At 37.7% G+C, this 18990-nt stretch overlaps 1 protein-coding gene and 1 long non-coding RNA gene across 2 annotated transcripts in view; one reads left to right on the top strand and one right to left on the bottom strand.

The window, feature by feature from the left end:
* LOC115433086 (uncharacterized) overlaps positions 1-622 on the bottom strand; it is a 20340-nt gene extending 19718 nt beyond the window's left edge. The window contains exon 1 of the long non-coding RNA XR_003937304.1: positions 530-622. This is a non-coding gene — a long non-coding RNA (uncharacterized LOC115433086). The remainder of the gene's footprint in view (positions 1-529) is intronic.
* oatx (organic anion transporter X) overlaps positions 1-18990 on the top strand; it is a 23714-nt gene extending 4724 nt beyond the window's left edge. Inside the window, exons 4-16 of the mRNA XM_030154245.1 lie at positions 813-886; positions 971-1100; positions 4165-4268; positions 6627-6781; positions 6945-7113; positions 7188-7311; positions 7386-7501; positions 7744-7798; positions 13913-14072; positions 14150-14258; positions 15541-15619; positions 17952-18079; positions 18576-18990. Of these exons, the coding sequence (XP_030010105.1) occupies positions 813-886; positions 971-1100; positions 4165-4268; positions 6627-6781; positions 6945-7113; positions 7188-7311; positions 7386-7501; positions 7744-7798; positions 13913-14072; positions 14150-14258; positions 15541-15619; positions 17952-18079; positions 18576-18741 (1569 nt within the window). The 3' untranslated portion in view covers positions 18742-18990. The remainder of the gene's footprint in view (positions 1-812; positions 887-970; positions 1101-4164; positions 4269-6626; positions 6782-6944; positions 7114-7187; positions 7312-7385; positions 7502-7743; positions 7799-13912; positions 14073-14149; positions 14259-15540; positions 15620-17951; positions 18080-18575) is intronic.

Raw genomic sequence — 18990 nt, 5'->3', positions numbered from 1 at the left:
GTAAAAGCCTGAAAAAGCATCTTCAGCAGGAAACTCAATGTTCAGTGATGTCCATGGGTTACAGACTTCATCCAAGTATTCTCATATTTACCTTAGTTTGTCCAATTACATTTAAGCCTCTAAAGTGGAAGGACTATGTTTAAAATGCTTATGATTGCTAAATTTTTAATACAATATTATTGTTGAACCCCTTTAATTTAAGCGAATGTCCATACTTCAATCACATCTTGATTGCTTTACTTCAAATCCACTGTGGGGGTGAATAGAAGCAAAATTACTAAAACACAAATAGCCCTCCTTTGCATCATTGTCATCTTCTTGAAAAACAACTCGGATTGCACTCATTTTAATTTCATTTTTATGTTATGAAAACCAGCCTACATACATTTTTTCCAGCTTTCACTCAGGACAAAAAAACTGCTGTGTTCATTTTTGATATTGACTGTTGTAAACATACAAGGGAGAATCAAAAAGTTCTCAGACAAATGTCAAAGACTGTGTCAAACACAGATTCCAAAAGTGTTTAGACTCAAATGGAGCTAATGTAGAAAAATAATTTTGCTATTTTGATATATAAACTTTTTATTACGTTTGTCTGAGAACATTTTGACTCTCCCTCATACTTAACATGATAACATTTTTGGCTGTGTCATCCAAAGACAATCAGGCCAGAATGACAAAAAATTAACTTGGTATTTTTACAGAGAGGCGAAGTTAAAGCGTACGTGTGTACGTCTTTTTGGGTCCAGCCTCTAGTGGCCATGAGTGGGATTACACTTTAAGAGTAAATTATAAAATGTTCTTCTTTTCAGGTGGATGAGAGGCAGCTGCTCAGGGTATTCATCCCTCTGGACTCTTCAGGAAATAGATTTGATCGATGTAGGAGGTACTTGACTTCAATTTGGTTGTGATGCTTTACACTGTGCAAGTCTGTGTGACATCACTTCCTGTTCACCTGTCATCTGCTCAGGTATGTGGAGCCTCAGTGGCAACTGTTAGCAGCTAACAGTTCAGCTAATGTTAGCTTTGTGAAGACTGAGGAATGTGAAGATGGATGGACGTATGACCACACTGAGTTTGAAGCCACCACTGTGTCTGAGGTAAAGGGAGGGTGTGACCAGGTATTTGGTGTGTGTGACCAGGTATTTGGTGTGTGTGACCAGGTATTTGGTGTGTGTTCTACCTGTATGTCACCTGTACAGACCTGCTGATGAAGATGGTGGAACATTATCACCAAAAGGACCTGGTATTTTCTCAGAATGTGGTGATGACTAACAAATATATATATATATATATATATATATATATATATATATATATATATATATATATATACACATATACATATATATACACACATATATATATATACACACACACATATATATATATATACACACACATATATATATATACACACACACATATATATATATACACACACACATATATATATATACACACACATATATATATATATATACACACACACATACACACAGTGAGGCAAAAAAGTATTTCGTCAACCACTGATTTTGCAAGTTCTCCTGAGAGACAAAATGAGAAAAAAAAATCCAGGAAATGTAGGATTTCTAAAGAATTTGTAAATTATGGTGGAAAATAAGTATTTGGTCAATAACAAAAGTTCAGCTCAATACTTTGTAACATAACCTTTGTTGGCAATGACAGAGGTCAAGCGTTTCCTGTAAGTCATCACCAGGTTTGCACACATTGTAGCTGGTATTTTGGCCCATTCCTCCATGCAGATCTCCTCTAGAGCAGTGATGTTTTGGGGCTGTCGCTGGGCAACACAGACTTTCAATCTTGCTTGTTTGTGGATGACCAAATACTTATTTTCCACCATAATTTACAAATAAATTCTTTAAAAATCCTACAGTGTGATTTCCTGGATTTTTTTTCTTCTCATTTTGTCTCTCATAGTTGAAGTGCACCTCTGATGAAAATTACAGACCTCTCATCTTTCCAAGTAGGAGAACTTGCAAAACCAGTGGCTGACTAAATACTTTTTTGCCCCACTGTATATACATATATAGGTTTGTCAGAGCTGGGGAAGGAGTAAAAGCTCTTTTAAAAAAATAAATACTTGGCTGTTCTCTAGACCAGGGGTGTCAAACTAATTTTAGCTCAGGGGCCACATTCAGTCCAATATGGTTTGAAGTGGGTCAGACCAGTAAAATACTAACATAATGAGCCATAAATGATGTCAACTCCAAATTTGTATCTATGTTTTTGTAATGGGTACAACCGGAACCCAGATGCAGACCGACACAGAGGTACGAGTTTGAAAAGCCTTTACTGAAGCTTTGCAGTAGCAACAGGTGTTCAATATTACAGCTCAGTCTCAAACACAGTCTCAGAAAGCCGACAGGGGTAAGGCAAAGCGGGACGTCAGGGACAGGCAGATAACCCAGTAACAGGAGAGATCGTAGAATCCAGAGGGGCAGTGACAGAAGACAGGGTCTGAGATGGAAACAGGTCGAGTACCAGGCGGCAGATGAAGAGGCAGAACTAGGCAGACGGGTCAGGTAGGGGATCAGGCGACGGGTTGGCAGAGCAGGTCAGGGACGAACAGGATCAGGCAGGAACAACACTGGAATGTTTCACACAGAGTAGAAGACAACCTGGCAACAACAGACAGCAAAGCAGTGAATATATACCCCACCCCTAATGAGACGCAGCTGCGCTCACCAGGTGAGTCGAATCAGGATAATTAGGAGGTGTGTCAGGGTTAAAGGGTCAGAGAGAGAAAAAGGCAGAGAAAACAGACAGATATGACAGTTTTAGAATGAAAAAGTAAAATTACAGTATGAAAATGTTTACATCTACAAACTACAAAGAAACATAAGGGCAATTTTAACAATATTGTGCCTCAGTTTGTCATTTACTCATGTGCATTATAATTTAGAGATTACAGTGGATCTACCAAGGCACAAAATGTTCAGTAACAGGCGAAATGTTGTTAAAATGGCACCTCTCTTAATAAATTTCAGGTTGTTCATATTTATTCAGGTTATTCCCATTTTTTGTGAAAGGATAGTTCATAAATATAAATTTCATTTTCATAATGTGATTTAAATTTTTTATACTAAAGAAGAAAAAAACTTTTTTTTTATACTTAAACAAAGAGAAAACATATTTTTCATTATTTATAGGTTATTATGATAATATTTTACTGGTCTGATTCACTTCAGATTGTATTGTTCTGTATATGGCCCCTGAACTAAAATGACTTTGACGCTATTGACTTTCTCCAGCGCAATTTTTGCATTCAACAAATGTATCTAATGGGCAGTACTGGACCCTTTGGCAGACTGATTTTGACCTGTGGACCATGTTTTACACCCCTGCCCTAAATGAAAGTGATGACTCTGATAAAAATGAAGCACATTGGATGACATGACTTAGGAGTGTGTATTCATTTCAGTTATCTATTGTTATTTATCTCTAGAAGGTTTGACACAACAACCTGATATTTTACTTTGTTCCCATTATTATTATTATTGTCACTGTTTGTTTTCATTTTTAGCTTCAGTATTCAAACAGAATAAAATACAGAGGACTGGAGAAAAGTGAATTAAACAGTTTGATGGAAGCTGGGAGTTCTAAAATTATGCTTGTTCTATGAAAAATGGTACAACTAGTGGCATTAGCTCTCACAGACGACTAATGATTCTGGAATTTTTCAAAAGTATTAGTTGTAGAAAAAACTCCATCAGGTGTATTTGAGTGTAGTGAGATGAAGTTTGGCTTTGTGTTTGGTCTGAACTAGTCATTTTTATTTATTAAACAAAGCCTATAGTCATGGCTATAATTAGAAGTATGCAACCAATGTAATGCATAAACTAGCAGTATGACAGAGCAACACTGAAATCAACAAAGACTGGACATTTGACAAAATACATGAGACAGATCAGGAAACAGTCAGAAAGGTTAAGAAAACAAAAATAACAACCTAACATCAAGAAGTTAATGACATTTAAGTGCTAGGATATGATCAATGTTCACAGATTTACCTTTTTATTGACTTTCATCTTACATAAGCTACACTGTTGAACCAACACAGAGCTAAAAGCAGAGGAAATATAAGACTGAAACATACTGTTCTTTCTGTCTGTTTTCTCCTCTGTGTGTCTTCTGTCTCAGTGGGACCTGGTCTGCTCAATGCGACCCCTGAAGCAGATGATTCAGACCATCTATATGGGTGGAGTTTTAGCAGGAGCCATCGTCTATGGCGGTCTGTCAGACAGGTCAATGCTTTCTGTTAACATTTGTTTACTACATAAGTAATTATTATATTGCTATTACTCTGTGTGTTGTTACATATGTTTTATTCTTATTTACTCACTCTTTTTGATTCTTTATTGTTTTTATTATTTTTAACATTATCCACAATACCCATTATCCACATTTTCCTCCCCACTTTCTTAATACCATACAAACAGAGTGGTATAAAGGTGGTATGGACATACAGAAAACAGAGAGCTGAAGTCCCAGGCCTCCCTCACAGGTCTTACTTTGAAAAAAAAAAAATTGTATTAGAATCAAAGGCAAGAGACAAGTCATTTTTAGATCTAGCTTGTATTTTCCCATCATTTACACATGTGATATTTGTCAATTGAAAGCATAATTTCGCAAGTCAAGAAAGTCACAGTTTGATGGAAAATGATTGAACAATGACTGAAAATATGTAAATATAAAGACTATACACTCGAAAGCTCAAAGTTGCGGAAGACGTCTTTGGGCCTGGCCAAGCGAGTAATGGAGTGAGAAGGTACTGTGCTTGATTTAGCACCAACCATAATAGCTCAAATTGTGGGTCTAAGCAACTACTTCAATGTACCATTAAGGAATAATAATCAGATATTTAATAAAACATAAATCTATCATCACTGACAAAGTAACGGACTGAGGAAAAATATATAGCAGTTATTCAAGGTTCGGAAAAAATGCCAAAAAGCGTTGTTCCTCAAGGAAAGTGCAAATAATTAGCATACCACACTTTTCTTAATATATGAAAGTATATTATATCCAAAATGAAACTGATATCATTTTTATTTTAGTTTTAAAAGTCATTAATTCATGGTAACAGAGTGAGAATCCAAAAAAAATAATGGAGTAAGGTGTTCACTGTGATGTACCATAATAATAATCAAAGATACTGATAAAATTATCAGTCTTTGGCCACATATGTTTCATTGCTATATTTAATACACATCTTTCTGCTGTTTTTTTTTTTTAAATAAATAACATTCAAAATAATTATAGCATTTGATTGCCACGAAATATAAGATTAGACACAGGCATATATTTGGAACATATTTATTTACATATTGCTACTTACATTCTGAATTTATCCTGTATACATTCATTTACATCCTTTACTGTTCTTAATTTACACTGTATTCTCATATATGTTCTTGCATATCCAGTCGTAATTCATGTTCAAATTAAACTAGAAAAGCACTCGGAGAGCGCAGACCTCTGCCAAGGCAAATCAGCACCCCCAATCACCACCAAAACTGAATCATTTGTTCCTTGTGCCAGTATGAACATTTCCTGAAAATTTCATCAAATTCCTTCCATAACTTTTTGAGTTATCTTGCTAACAAACAGACAAACCCTGATGAAAATGTAACCTCCGCCAATAAACACAGTTTTAGAAACTAGAGATATACAGTCTACTCTCGTTAAACCGCCCGCCGTTATACCGCCATTTCCGCTTATCGCCATCCGCCAGCCCAGTTCCACGCACAAACAACACTTATACCATTGATTTCCCGACCGTTATACCGCCAGCGTCGCGGCGCGGCACCTCCGAGGTGCGGCTCCCAGTGTTGTCTTTTCCGTGGAAACCGGGTCGAAATGGCTCTTTGAGTGTTAAAGGTTGCCGATCCCTGCCTTACAACATAACAGAATCAAGATTTATTTAGAAACGCAATTAGAACGGGTTAACGGAGGCAGCATAGACATCATATAGTAAAGACATGCACATTATGGACGCAACCCGTTGTAACGCCATTTTCGCTATACCGCCAATTTGGCCGTGAACGGAAGTTGGCGGTATAACGAGAGTAGACTGTATGTCTTTCAGGCTGAGTAATCAAAAATATTATTTAAGAGAAAAAAAAAATCAAACCTGATGTTCACTTTTGCTTGGACAGACCCCTTTACAGCCTCAACATGACCAGGCTTTTGTGATTTTCACCTTTTTTAATACTTTTTCATCTCGCTACTGAAGAATAAGGTAAAATAGGTGAATGCAGCGGCCATTTTGGTGTTAGTTACATGTATCATATATGATGTGAGATGCAGCCCATTGAGCTGATTAACACAATACTATGTTTCTTTACTATATTTGCCTCAAACTGCCACTTTCTTGGTTTGTAAAATGATCTTTTAAAGTGACAGACATATGTGTAAATGGTGGCACAAGTGGAATTTGATTTTTTTTTAAAAATGGTCTTTTTGCCATTTACAGCTGTTCATATTTTTTCATAAGCTATGTCCCATTGGGTACATCGAAAGTGCTATTTTTCTGATTTTGTTTTAAAATGGAAAAAAAATGAACAAGTAATCGATGCGTATTTTGCTTCTCCATCTGTCAGGTTTGGGAGACGGACCGTCCTCATATGGTCTTATCTACAAGTGGCTGTGCTCGGCTGTAGCTGCGCCTTCTCTCCATCATACACCGTCTACTGCATTTTACGGTTCCTGTGTGGAATGGCGGTTTCTGGAGTGATCCTGAACGGAGTTTCACTGAGTACCTGTCCACCTGTTTGTCTGTTTGATGTGGCTTTTCATTTTTCTGCATCTTTTGTATTTTCTTTGGCTTGTTTCATCAACACTTGCAACACTTTGTGCGTCTTGTTTGTCTTTTTTCATCTGGTTGTTTTGTTTTTGTTTGACTAATCTCAATATTTCAGAGGTGGAGTGGATTCCAACCAAAACCAGAACCATAGTGGGCACGCTCACCTCGTTCTTCTTCACTTTCGGTCAGATGGTTCTGGCAGGGCTTGCCTATTGGCTGAGAAACTGGAGGACGCTGCACGTGGTGGTCTGTGCACCCCACTTTCTGTTCTTCGCCTACAGCTGGTCAGTTTGTGTACATGTTCTTGAAATTGTTAGGTGGAGTGTGGTTCCTATCTATCTGCTCTCTGATTGGTCAGGTGGTACTCAGAATCAGCTCGTTGGTTGGTTCTGAATGGGAAGTCTGAGGAGGCACTGAAGAATCTTCACCGAGTGGCACGAATCAACGGGAAACCAGAGATGGTTGATAAAATAACACTGGAGGTAACTTGTCTGTCATATAAATAAAGTGTTTGCTGTCCAATCACAGTCTGAGTTCAGTACCATGTGACCTGCAGGTCCTCCATTCGCACATGAACAAAGAGATCGAGTCAAGTCGCTCAACGTTCACAGCGTATGACCTGCTGAGGACCCGAGGGATGAGACGCATCTCCATCTGCCTCATCGCTGTCTGGTGAGAAACTTAGACAACAAACACAAGGCATAAAACATGAAAACAAGAAGGAAATGATGTAAACGACAAAGCATGACATAAAACATCTAAAAAAGACACAAGACTACAATTACCTAAAAGATGTAAGAAGATGCAAGAGGTGGGTGCCACCTGTTTACCTGCTTGGTTTCTTTCCTGTTTGCTCACCTGTCCACCCCCACACATGTCTGTCCACATGTCTAACTGTCTGTGTCCCCTTACAGGTTCTCCACCAGTTTTGCATACTATGGTTTGGCAATGGACCTGCAGAAGTTTGGGGTAAGAACTATTTACTTGATGACTGTTTTACTTCCCATGTAACTCACCTGATACCTTAGGCTCAGACAGGTTACCATAGTAATGACTATTTCCTAATATGGTGTGTGACTATTAGCAGGGATGAGGCTCCATGCACTGATGTACCTGAAGGCTTTGTTCTGTGTTTTCAGCACATAACTATTTTGTTGGGTCATCAGTGAAGTAAATAAATATCATTACTGTGATATGTGAAGGGGACATGATGTGTGGATTTTCGTAGTTAAAGTAGGAAAAGTGCAACAGTGATTTGTCAGTGGAAATGGACCGTCATATAGGCTTAAATGAACGGTGTTTAGTTGTTCATCGTGTGTTATTAGCTAACATTACTTTTCATTGTTACATATGTGTGTATTACACATATGAATATGTATTATATGTATTATACCAGTGGCGATTTCTCACAGACTGCCAGGGAAGCTCGGCTTCCCCAAAATTACGAAAATTAAATGGTTAAATATGTACAGTTGTGTTGACAATTCATTGACTACAAATGTGTTAGAACACGCTTGTCTCACAGATGAGTTCGTTCAGAATCAGCTTTATCACAAATCAACGGACTTGATGTTGTTCACTTCTCATACATTCCCGTTGTGCTGTTTTCTCATACGATCTCTGCTCAGTGCATTTGCCTGTAGACGCTCAGTGTCCACGCACTTCAATGGGACTGAGTGGAACAGTGTTTTTTTTTACATTGCTTCAAAACTGGACGGTAATTGGATAAATGCCACAATGTTGTCCCGCCCCTGGACACTCAGCGTCTCTGGGGGTGAATGGAGCTGTGGGCGGAGCTCGGTCGGGCTGGACACTGGGCTTCCACGTGCTGATTGGAGGATCAGTCGAAAGGCTGAATCCCATTTGATTGACAGCTTTTTTGAGATCTGCTCCTTCACTTGACAGAGTTCAGTTTAATACTGTCACGCATTCTGCAGTGAAATCGAGAGAGAAACCACTCTGAAATTACTTGTTCATTTCTTGCACTGTAAATAAAACACACTCATTGTACTTCCTTGTTTCAATTGAACATAATTTCAACATTTTCTTGTTTACTTGGTACGATAAGGTCACTGATCATTTTCTTAAAAAGAAATGGAAGGCCGAATTTATGTTTAAATAACTTGATTTTTTTTTTTTTTTTTTTTATGTAAGCCAACAATGAGCTTCCCCTCTCTGAAAGATGAGCAGCCGCCACTGTATTATACATATTCTAAAAATGTCCATCCATCTTCTTCCACTTCGTTGGGTCAGAGTCTCAGGTTCAGCAGCCTCACCAGAGAAGTCCAGATCTCCCTCTCTCCACCAGGTCTTTCAGTGTCCCCAAACCCTTCAGTTTGTCAGGGGTCTACCCAGGGGTCTCCTTCCCACTGGAAGGAGATGGGGATGTGCAGAAGTGGCCCTACTTTACCCTACTCCTCACCCCACCATATCCCCCCTAAGGAAGAGCTCAGACACCCTGCTGAAAAAACTCATTTCTAATATTTACATCTGTGATCTCTTCATTTAGTTTGTTTGGTTAAGAGTAAAACTTAAGGTTGATTGTGAAGACCCTTAGAAACAGAAGAAATCAAGATCAGCTGCTCACTGTCCCCTCCAAAAATAAATGATCAGTCAGTCTGGTTATGCAGCATATTGTCATTTATTTATTTATTCATTTATTTGAGTATACCCCCCCCCCCAAAAAAAAAAAACAAAAAAACAAGTAAATAAAAAAAGTAAAAAACAACATTAAAAAAGGAGCGGAATGAAGTACAACTTATATACTCCCGCCCCCTTACCCCTTACCCCATCTTTTTCTACTTATCACAAAGTCCAATGTTAGTTCCTCAAAGTACCTTAGCAAATCTTACGCATGTCAAAATAAATTCCAAACAATCCTGCACAATATGCAACAAATGTTATACATATCAAAAATAAACTCTGTCTATTTCATAACTGTATTTCATAACTACAGAGTCCATTAGGGGACTACGGAGCCCGTTAGGGGACATTGAGGAAAAAAAAAAATCTGGTCAAGTTTTGTGAGATCTCACAATACTTTTGCGAGATCTCGCAAACTTGTTTATATTAAGAGCAATGTTCTTCTGGGTCATCCATGCTCAGAATGAAAACAAAACAGACACGACAATAGAGCGGGAGAAGTTATTGAGTTTTATTTTGACCTTGGCTTAAAATACAAATATATTAAAACTGTGCTTGGCAGTAGACACAGGTTTGATGATAGTGAGAGACATCTAAAAAGATTCTTCAGAGGGAGAGGACTTTCCCACCGCAAAGCGTATTCGGATCTTGTGGTTAGGGGTGTGAGAAAATATCGCTTCTGCAATATAATGTGATATTTCATTTCACAATACTGTATCGATATTAAAAAGTGCTGTATAGATATTTTTAGGCATTCTTTCAAATGCAGATATTGTGGAGGTTAATTTTTTACTTTTTTGTTTTTCTTTTTTGTTTCTATTTTATTTATTATTATTTAACACTCATTTATTAAATAATGTTAGTTCCTTTGTTGGAATTGCACAAAAATAATGTTATAATGTTAGTTATGAACTAATAGAACATTTGAGCAGGATCTTAAACTGTAATGTCTGTAAAACATAATTTAAGTTTTAACACAGGAAAATTTAGTGATATAGCATTAGATCCTGTTCTGATCAAATAAAAATGTGTTTAGTATTTGTTCATATTTCTGGTGTAATTCAATTCTTTGAGGAAGTAATCATTTAAAAAAGAAACAAACAAAAAATTGCTTTTTTAACAGTATCATGATATATCATGATATATCATGATATATCGTATCGTGATCCTAGTATTGTGATTTGTATCGTATTGCCAGATTCTTACCAATACACACCCCTACTTGCAGTCCTGGTTGATTTCATTAAGAACCAAATGCAATACTCCGGACAGCTTCACAGGTATAAATGGATGTACGTGAAATACAGAGAATATGGACTACAGGTGAGGAAAGAGGATGTGAGATTGGCATTAAAGGAACTGTGCATCCATATATACCTGTGAAGCTGTCTGGAGTATTACATTTGGTTCTTAATGAAATCCAGAACCTCAAGATCTGAATATGCTTTGAGATGAGAAAGTCCTTGGCGCTGAAGAATCTTTTAGACGTCTCTCTCATCTAACCGTTCTTAAGTGATTTATCAGCATTTATTTATAATGTTATCCTCTGTATTTTGTATTTTATCAATATAAATAAGGTATTCTCCTGTATTTAATTCACTGATCATGTAGAGGTTCATAAAAGCTCAGATTAAAGTTGAGGGTTATTATAGTAAAACAGTAAAACTGAGAAAATGGCAGAAAAAGTGACTTTTTCAGTCAAATATATTGTAATAGCCCTGCAGTCGATGACACCAGAGACAGAGGACAGATCCACCAGTTTCAGGCTTTAATAATGGACTGAGCAGACAGGAACAAAAGTTGTTGTCACAGCCACAACTTACACAGCTAAACTTCTCAACCGAACAACAACACAGCCGTAAGTCTTTTCTTTTCTCCCACTCTCTCCTCACTCTCTTTGCACATGTGCACAAAAGGCCAAAGCACAGGAACAAAACAGTCACTGCATGAACACGAATACCCACGTAATGCAGAAACACAGAAACACTGTTAACATCCTTAACACGGGTTATCAGAATATCATTAACTGAACATAAACCCAGTGTGTCCAGCCACTGTTACTGATCCAACTCCATGGTTTTAGTGGTGAATCAATGTTGTAGAAGATGACGGTGTTTCCATGTTCACTGCAGAGCCTCTGAACGTCCAAATGGGTCATATCTGATGACCATGAAAAGATGAATAACTGCATTTTACACCAATTAGTTACATGTATTGATATGATTAGTGGCTTAACAGGTATTAAACTACAGAGCCCATTAGGGGACATTGAGATAAAAAATTTTTAAAAATCGGGTCAAGTTTCAGATCAAGATCTCACAAAACTGTTTATATTAAGAGCAATGTTCTTCCAGGTCATCTATGCTCAGAACAAAAACAAAACAGAAACGGCAATAGAGTGGGAGAAGTTTATTGAGTTATATTTTGACCTGGGTCTAAAATACAAATATATTAAAACTGTGCTTAGCGTAGTGAACATGGAAACACTGTCATCTTCTACATCATTGATTCACCACTAAACCCATGGAGTTGGATCAATGACAGTGGCTGGACACACTGGGTTTATGTTCAGTTAATGATATTCTGATAACCCGTGTTAAGGATGTTAACAGTGTTTCTGTGTTTCTGCATTACGTGGGTATTCGTGTTCATGCAGTGACTGTTTTGTTCCTGTGCTTTGGCCTTTTGTGCACATGTGCAAAGAGAGTGAGGAGAGAGTGGGAGAAAAGAAAAGAGTTATGGCTGTGTTGTTGTTCGGTTGAGAAGTTTAGCTGTGTAAGTTGTGGCTGTGACAACAACTTTTGTTCCTGTCTGCTCAGTCCATTATTAAAGCCTGAAACTGGTGGATCTGTCCTCTGTCTCTGGTGTCATCGACTGCAGGGCTATTACAATATATTTGACTGAAAAAGTCACTTTTTCTGCCATTTTCTCTGTTTTACTGTTTTACTATAATAACCTTCAACTTTAATCTGAGCTTTTATGAACCTCTACATGATCAGTGAATTAAATACAGGAGAATACCTTATTTATATTGATGAAATACAAAATACAGAGGATAACATTATAAATAAATGCTGATAAATCATGAATAGTTAGATGAGGGAGACATCTCAAAGATTCTTCAGCACCAAGGACTTTCTTGTTGCAAGGCATATTCAGATCTTGCGGTCCTGAATGATTTCATTCTCCGGACAGCTTCACAGGTATAGATGGATGCACAAGTCCTTTAATGCCAATCTCACATCCTCTTTCCTCACCTGTAGTCCACATTCTCTGTATTTCGCATATATCCATCTATAACTGTGAAGCTATCCGGAGTATTGCATTTGGTTCTTAATGAAATCAACCAGGACTGCAAGATCCAAATACGCTTTGCAATGAGAAAGTCCTTTCCCTCTGAAGAATCTTCTTAGATGTCTCTCACTAACATCGAACCCATGTCTAATGTTTGTGTTTAATATATTTGTATTTTAGGCTCAAAATAAAACTCAATAAACTTCTCCCATTCTATTGTTGTGTCTGTTTTGTTTTCCTTCTGAATATGGATGACCTGGAGGAACATTGCTCTTAATATAAACAGTTTTTCCAAGATCTCGCAAAACTTGACCTGATTTTTTTTTCTCAATGTCCCCTAATGGGCTCTGTACATAGCAGTGTTTGACATATCAAAATAACTACGTATAACATGTAACTGTCAGGTGTGTAGACCAGGTGAAATGGGTGCAATCATTTTCCATCTTTAGTCCGAGGTATTGGTCAGATTTTAAGACATTTTTTTAAAGCACTATTTGACATCTTCTTCTTGTGCTTGTCTGTTATAGGTTGGAGATTCTGTGACCTGATGATATATTTCTGTTTTTAGATGCTTGTGTTTCTCATACTCTAGTCTTTTATATTTTTTATATTTGTAGTGTTTGGGTGTTTTTTAGTTTATTTGGTTGTTTTTCTCTATCCTGTTGTGTGAAGGCCTTCTTGATACTGTAAAATGTAAAGATTATTTTTTCATTATCATATTTTTCAGGGGCTAGCCATGAAAACTCAAGTAGTAAAGAATTTTTGTATTTCATAGATCATGGTCGCGAGTGTAGCCAAATGACTCAATAATGGCATCTGGAGTATTTCATAAATTAAGAAGTTGAGCAAATGTAATTTGGTAGATGCATGTGTCGGGTCCAGATGCACAAAAAAGCCTCCTTGAGCCATATCTTAAAATCAATGCATCCCAGCATTTGGGTTTCAGCATGTAATTTTTGCCCCATTTTTTCCATTTCTAGTCATTTTATAGTGGATGCAATAAATTATATTCAATATCTTTGTACAAAATCTGAAATGATGCAAGACTTGAAGAATTATACATATGTGTTGTTAGTGTTCTTTTGTTCCCCATCTGATAAATGTTGTTCAGAATAAAGTCTGTCTCCTCTGTGGTTTTTCACCCAGGTGAGTATCTACGTGATGCAGCTCATCTTTGGGGCTGTTGATATTCCAGCTAAACTACTCGCTCTGGGCATGCTCAGTTTCCTGGGGAGACGAATTACTCAGGCCACCTGCCTCTTTCTGTCAGCCGTCATCATCTTTGCCAATATCTTTGTCCCCACAGGTAGCACACTAATTGAACACACAAACACACTAATCAACAAAGATTAAACACACACTAACAGCGCCCTCTGCTGTCAGAGATGCAGACCCTGAGAACCACACTGGCATGTCTTGGTAAAGCTTCGACCTCATCATCTTTCACCACTGTCTACCTGTACACTGGAGAGCTGTACCCAACAGTCATCAGGTGAGACACTGTAAACACTTTAACAAGGGCCTGTGTCATGAAGTAGAATGAAGGCATGATTTAGGTAACTTCTGCTTTGAGTTAGGTTTTCAACGTGTTTCAAACTTGGTGACATTTCTGACTAAAGGGGAATTCTGAATGAAAATAAGTAGCTGCTCTCTATACATGAAGTTTCTAGTCAGTTTCTTGATGAAGTCCATGAGAGAAAATATCTCTATGACCCTGACTTTGACTGTGTAAGAAAACATGTACTATCTTTGGAAATATCCAACTTCATCCAAAAAAAACTGGATTGATATCAAATCACACACAGAGTTCTTTGCTCCCTGTGATCATTCAGGTGTGATGTTACCTATGTATAATATCCTAAGATCTTCTGAAAATGTATGGGTAGTCTGTTGTGCCAAGAACATTTTTATTTTATTTCTAATCGCTCAAAAGCATGTTAGCACCTTGCCATTGCTCAGAATAAATATGTCATTTGCATCCGAATCAACTTACTTTGGAATTCTTGAAGTAGGTGATGAAGATGGCATGAGGATGCTTTCCAAATGTTGATGAGTTCCAACACTGTATTGATAACCTATGAATCTTTTGAAAATATGGTGCACATAACACACAGATGGATACTCTACCAATATGAGGGGATGTCTTGGTCATCCTCTCATTCCAGTCAGCTCCATCTGCTGCAGTAACGTCAGTGCTCATCTGAACATAATAACATAAGTTTAGGACCCAGATGGAGCTACTGAGCCATCTTTGTTAAGCCTTTTTAATAATTATGTTTTATTTTATTTCATTGTTCTAGATTTGGACCAAAGTCCACTAGTTGGCCTAAAAGCTTCGGTTTTCCTTTGTATATTAATATATTAACTTAGAACACAGACTGATTAAAGTGCTAAAACTTGTGAACATGCTGACCTGACCAGATCTGACAGAAAGCCTACAATACAAACCGGTTTACATTCGGTTTTTTATGCGATCTTTATTTACTCTCAGACTCTTTTACACTCCCAGGGTTACAACTGAAAGGATAAGATATAGTATAATAATAATACATATATGCAATAAACATTGTGTAGAGAGTAAGCTGCCATGGAGATTTATGTGGCAGGAAGAACACCACCCTCATGATACTGAAATCCTAGGGCTGAAACAGAACCCAGGTGAGCTGCACCTGGCTGTCATCATGTCAGATGCTGTATGCAGATGTACTCTATAGTGTAGAGCACCCACCTGAACAGGTGTGTTCACAGCAGTTTTGGTGTGTTTGTGTTTTCAGACAAACAGGAATGGGCTTTGTGTCAACTATGGCAAGAGTCGGCAGTATGGCAGCACCTGCTGTCCTCATCTTGGATGAGGTCTGTTACCTGTGTTCATCTATTTACTTGTCTGTCTGAATACTTGTCACATGTCAAATACGATTTACAAACCCAGGATGATTTTACCTGACATCTTTTATTTATTTATTTATTTATTTATTTATTTTTGAGTTTGTTTATTTGGAGTATTACCATTGATCAACTGGAGGCTGATGAGGGAATTATTTGGACATCCTTATGGTTAAACGTTACAGTCGTCCAGCATGAAAGTGACAAATTCATGGACTAGTTTTTCTGTGTTGCACTGGGACAGAATCTTCCTAATCTCTGCAGTGTCATAGAGATGAGGATAGGTGGATAGGTGATATGAATGAATGAATGAATGAATGAATGAATGAATGTTTTTGTTATTGTGTCTTGCATAAAGAACATGCCCAGCCCTTCCATGGGCTTATAAGACACCAAAAATACACACCAAAAATCAAACACCAGACAATAGGCACAATAGATATGAACAAAACAAAATACTGACCTATTTAAACAAACACATCTGCCGCTTTTTCCAGGCTTTACAAACAAATAATGCTAATTTGTATACATTAAAACTAAACAACCATTTCATCTTGTCATCATCAGTGCTCCAGAACATATCAGGATTTCACATACACTTATCATCAAACAAAGGGGCTCTCAGTTCATCATATAGAAGACAATACAAAAGAAAATGTGATTCATTTTCCACTTCCCCCAAATCACACAGTCCACAAAGTCTGTTTTCTGGGGTTTGGGTGAATCTCCCAGTTTCTAAAGCCAAGGGAAGGATTCCTGTTCGCAGTTGAGCAATTAGGGACCTTTGGTTCCTGGTCAAATTTGCGCTGACATAAAATTCTGTTTTATATGTGTTTTTTAGTTGAATGTACTGTATGTCCACAGCTTCAGTTTAGTCAGGATCCCATTCATCCATTTTTTTGTTAAAAGCAGACATTAGGTTAGCTCTGATCTTATTAATACTACATGAAAGATTGCCTTTGTGCTTCGTGGGAAACGTTTTTTCCTAAAATGCATAATTTGTGTTTTAGCTTGATTTATGGTAAGTCTCCATCTACAACACCAGTTTTGTATCACATTTAGCATTGTCTGTAAGTCCTCCTCTGTCTCAGCCAGCAGAGCAACATTATCTGCATAAAGCAGAATGCCCACAGTGACATTATCCATATGTACACCTAAGTTCAGATGTTTAATTTCAAGAGCCAAGTCATTAATGAATAAAGACAACAGGCTTGGGGATAGGACATCCCCTTGTTTTGCACCAGAAGGTATTGGGAACCACCCAGTCTGCAAATCAATCACTTGAACACAACCAACACAGACTTCGTACAGGGATTTTAGTGCTCTAAAGAATCTCCCATTAACCCCAGCTTGAAGAAGCTTCAAATACAGCAGGTCTCTATTTACCCAGTTAAAGGCCTTTTTTGAAGTCCACGAAACAAACAAAAGTGGATTTACTTTCCATTATTCTGGTCCTGAAAATTGTTGCCACAGTATAAATATGATCAATACATGCCCTATGCTTTCTAAATCCATTTTGCTCATCCACCAAACACTCCATTTTTTCAAAATAACTGGTCAATCAAGCATTTAAAATACTTGAGTAAATTTTGTAAACTGTGCTCAGAAGACTAATTCCTCTATAGTTGAGTGGTATTCTGGGATCATCCTTAGCTGATTTAGGAATGGGTTTGATTATGGATTTATACCACGTTGAGGGGACAATACCATATTCAAAACATTGATTGAATAAATAGAAAAGCACATTCAAGAGTTGTGGACATTTCAACACTTCATTCGGGATTTCTTCTATTCCCATTGCCTTTTTCAGTTTAGCTTTATGCAGAGCAACTTTTACTTCATCTAATATGATATTTGAATTCAGAAACATATTAAACGGAAAGTAAACATCCATTCTAAGTTCTAAGTCCTCCTTCAACTTGAGGGATACATCATAGAAGGTGGAATCAAAATTTGAAGACATTAATTCTACTGAAAGCAAATTAGAGAAATCCTGCTCCCATTTTTTAATAACCACTTCTTTTCTCCTTTCCACTGCCCCATTATCTAGGATTACTTCCAGTGGGATTTTATTAGCTCTTTGTGGACCTAATTTGTTTATTTCTTTCCAAAACATCTGAGGATTTTTTTGTTTGTAAATAATCAAGTTGGTATCAAGGTGATAAGTCCAAAATAACTCCCAGGTTCCCAACTGTTGTCCAGGTCCTGAAGTATGTTAAGAATTCATTCCTTAAAATTCAGTAACTTCAGTTTTATCTAAATCTTAGTGAAGGCTGTTACATAATTTACTCTGATTTCCCAGGTGCTGCCGGCACTGCCCAGTGTGGTGTACGGTGGGGCAGCGGTGTTGGCCAGTGGTTTCGCCTGCTTCCTGCCTGAGACACTGAATGTGCCATTGCCGGACACCATTGAGGATGTGGAGGAGAAATGGTAAGCTAACATTTGTGAGGTGTACTAAGTAGCAACAGTACGCTCTAGATTATGAGCAATAAATCTTCACTACACAAACTGTGATGCTAATATAGCTAAATATTGATGGTTACACATACTGCCATGTGGCTAACAACTAATGCTGATACTGTCACTAATGCTAATATATAACCTCTGATACTGGTGCAAATTCTAATACTCTTACTAATGCTAATATGTCTGACCTCACAGCTAATACTCATGACACTGCTAATATAGTTGACGCCTAATGCTTTATATTCATACTAATGCTAACATGGCTGACCCTTAACCTTTGCAGGTTGCGAAGAGGATCCAGACAACGGCGGCAGAAAGAGGGAATGCCCCTGAATGAGAACATGGGCTCCAGTGATGTGGCTAACCCATAATACTAATACTGGTTCTAATGCTAATAAAGCTAACCCCTAATGTTGCTACTGGTTCTAAAGCTAATGTGATTGACCCCTAACGTCTGCAGGTCAGGAGGAGGATCCACCCAACAGCAGGAGAAAGAGGGCGTGTCCTTGAAGGAGGGCATGGTCTCCAGTGATGAGCTGTTAATTGATGGGGGCGTGGTTTCAAAGGAAGGTGTGGTTTTGAAAGAGATGAAAGACGCTGAGAAGGCGGGACTCCACACTCTCTGATCAATCACACAATGTGACATAGGACAGCCTATGATGTGGTTGAAAAGCCTCGGCCAATAAGATGGTTCAGCCAATTAATTTACGAAAACATGAAGCTTAATCAAAGGGTTCTGTAAAATAACAATGGATGGGTTTTATTAGCTGTGTTGAGTTTTTCTGAATAGATGCACAGTTATCAATAACCATTACAAATCAAAATCCAGTTAGACTTCCATGTTAGTTCACCAATAAACTGTGATTGCACTCTGA

This window comes from Sphaeramia orbicularis, chromosome 14 (genome assembly GCF_902148855.1).
Source record: "Sphaeramia orbicularis chromosome 14, fSphaOr1.1, whole genome shotgun sequence".
NCBI lineage: Eukaryota > Metazoa > Chordata > Actinopteri > Kurtiformes > Apogonidae > Sphaeramia > Sphaeramia orbicularis.
The sequence above is the reverse complement of the archived record's forward strand: the minus strand, read 5'-3'. Positions and strand labels throughout refer to the sequence as shown.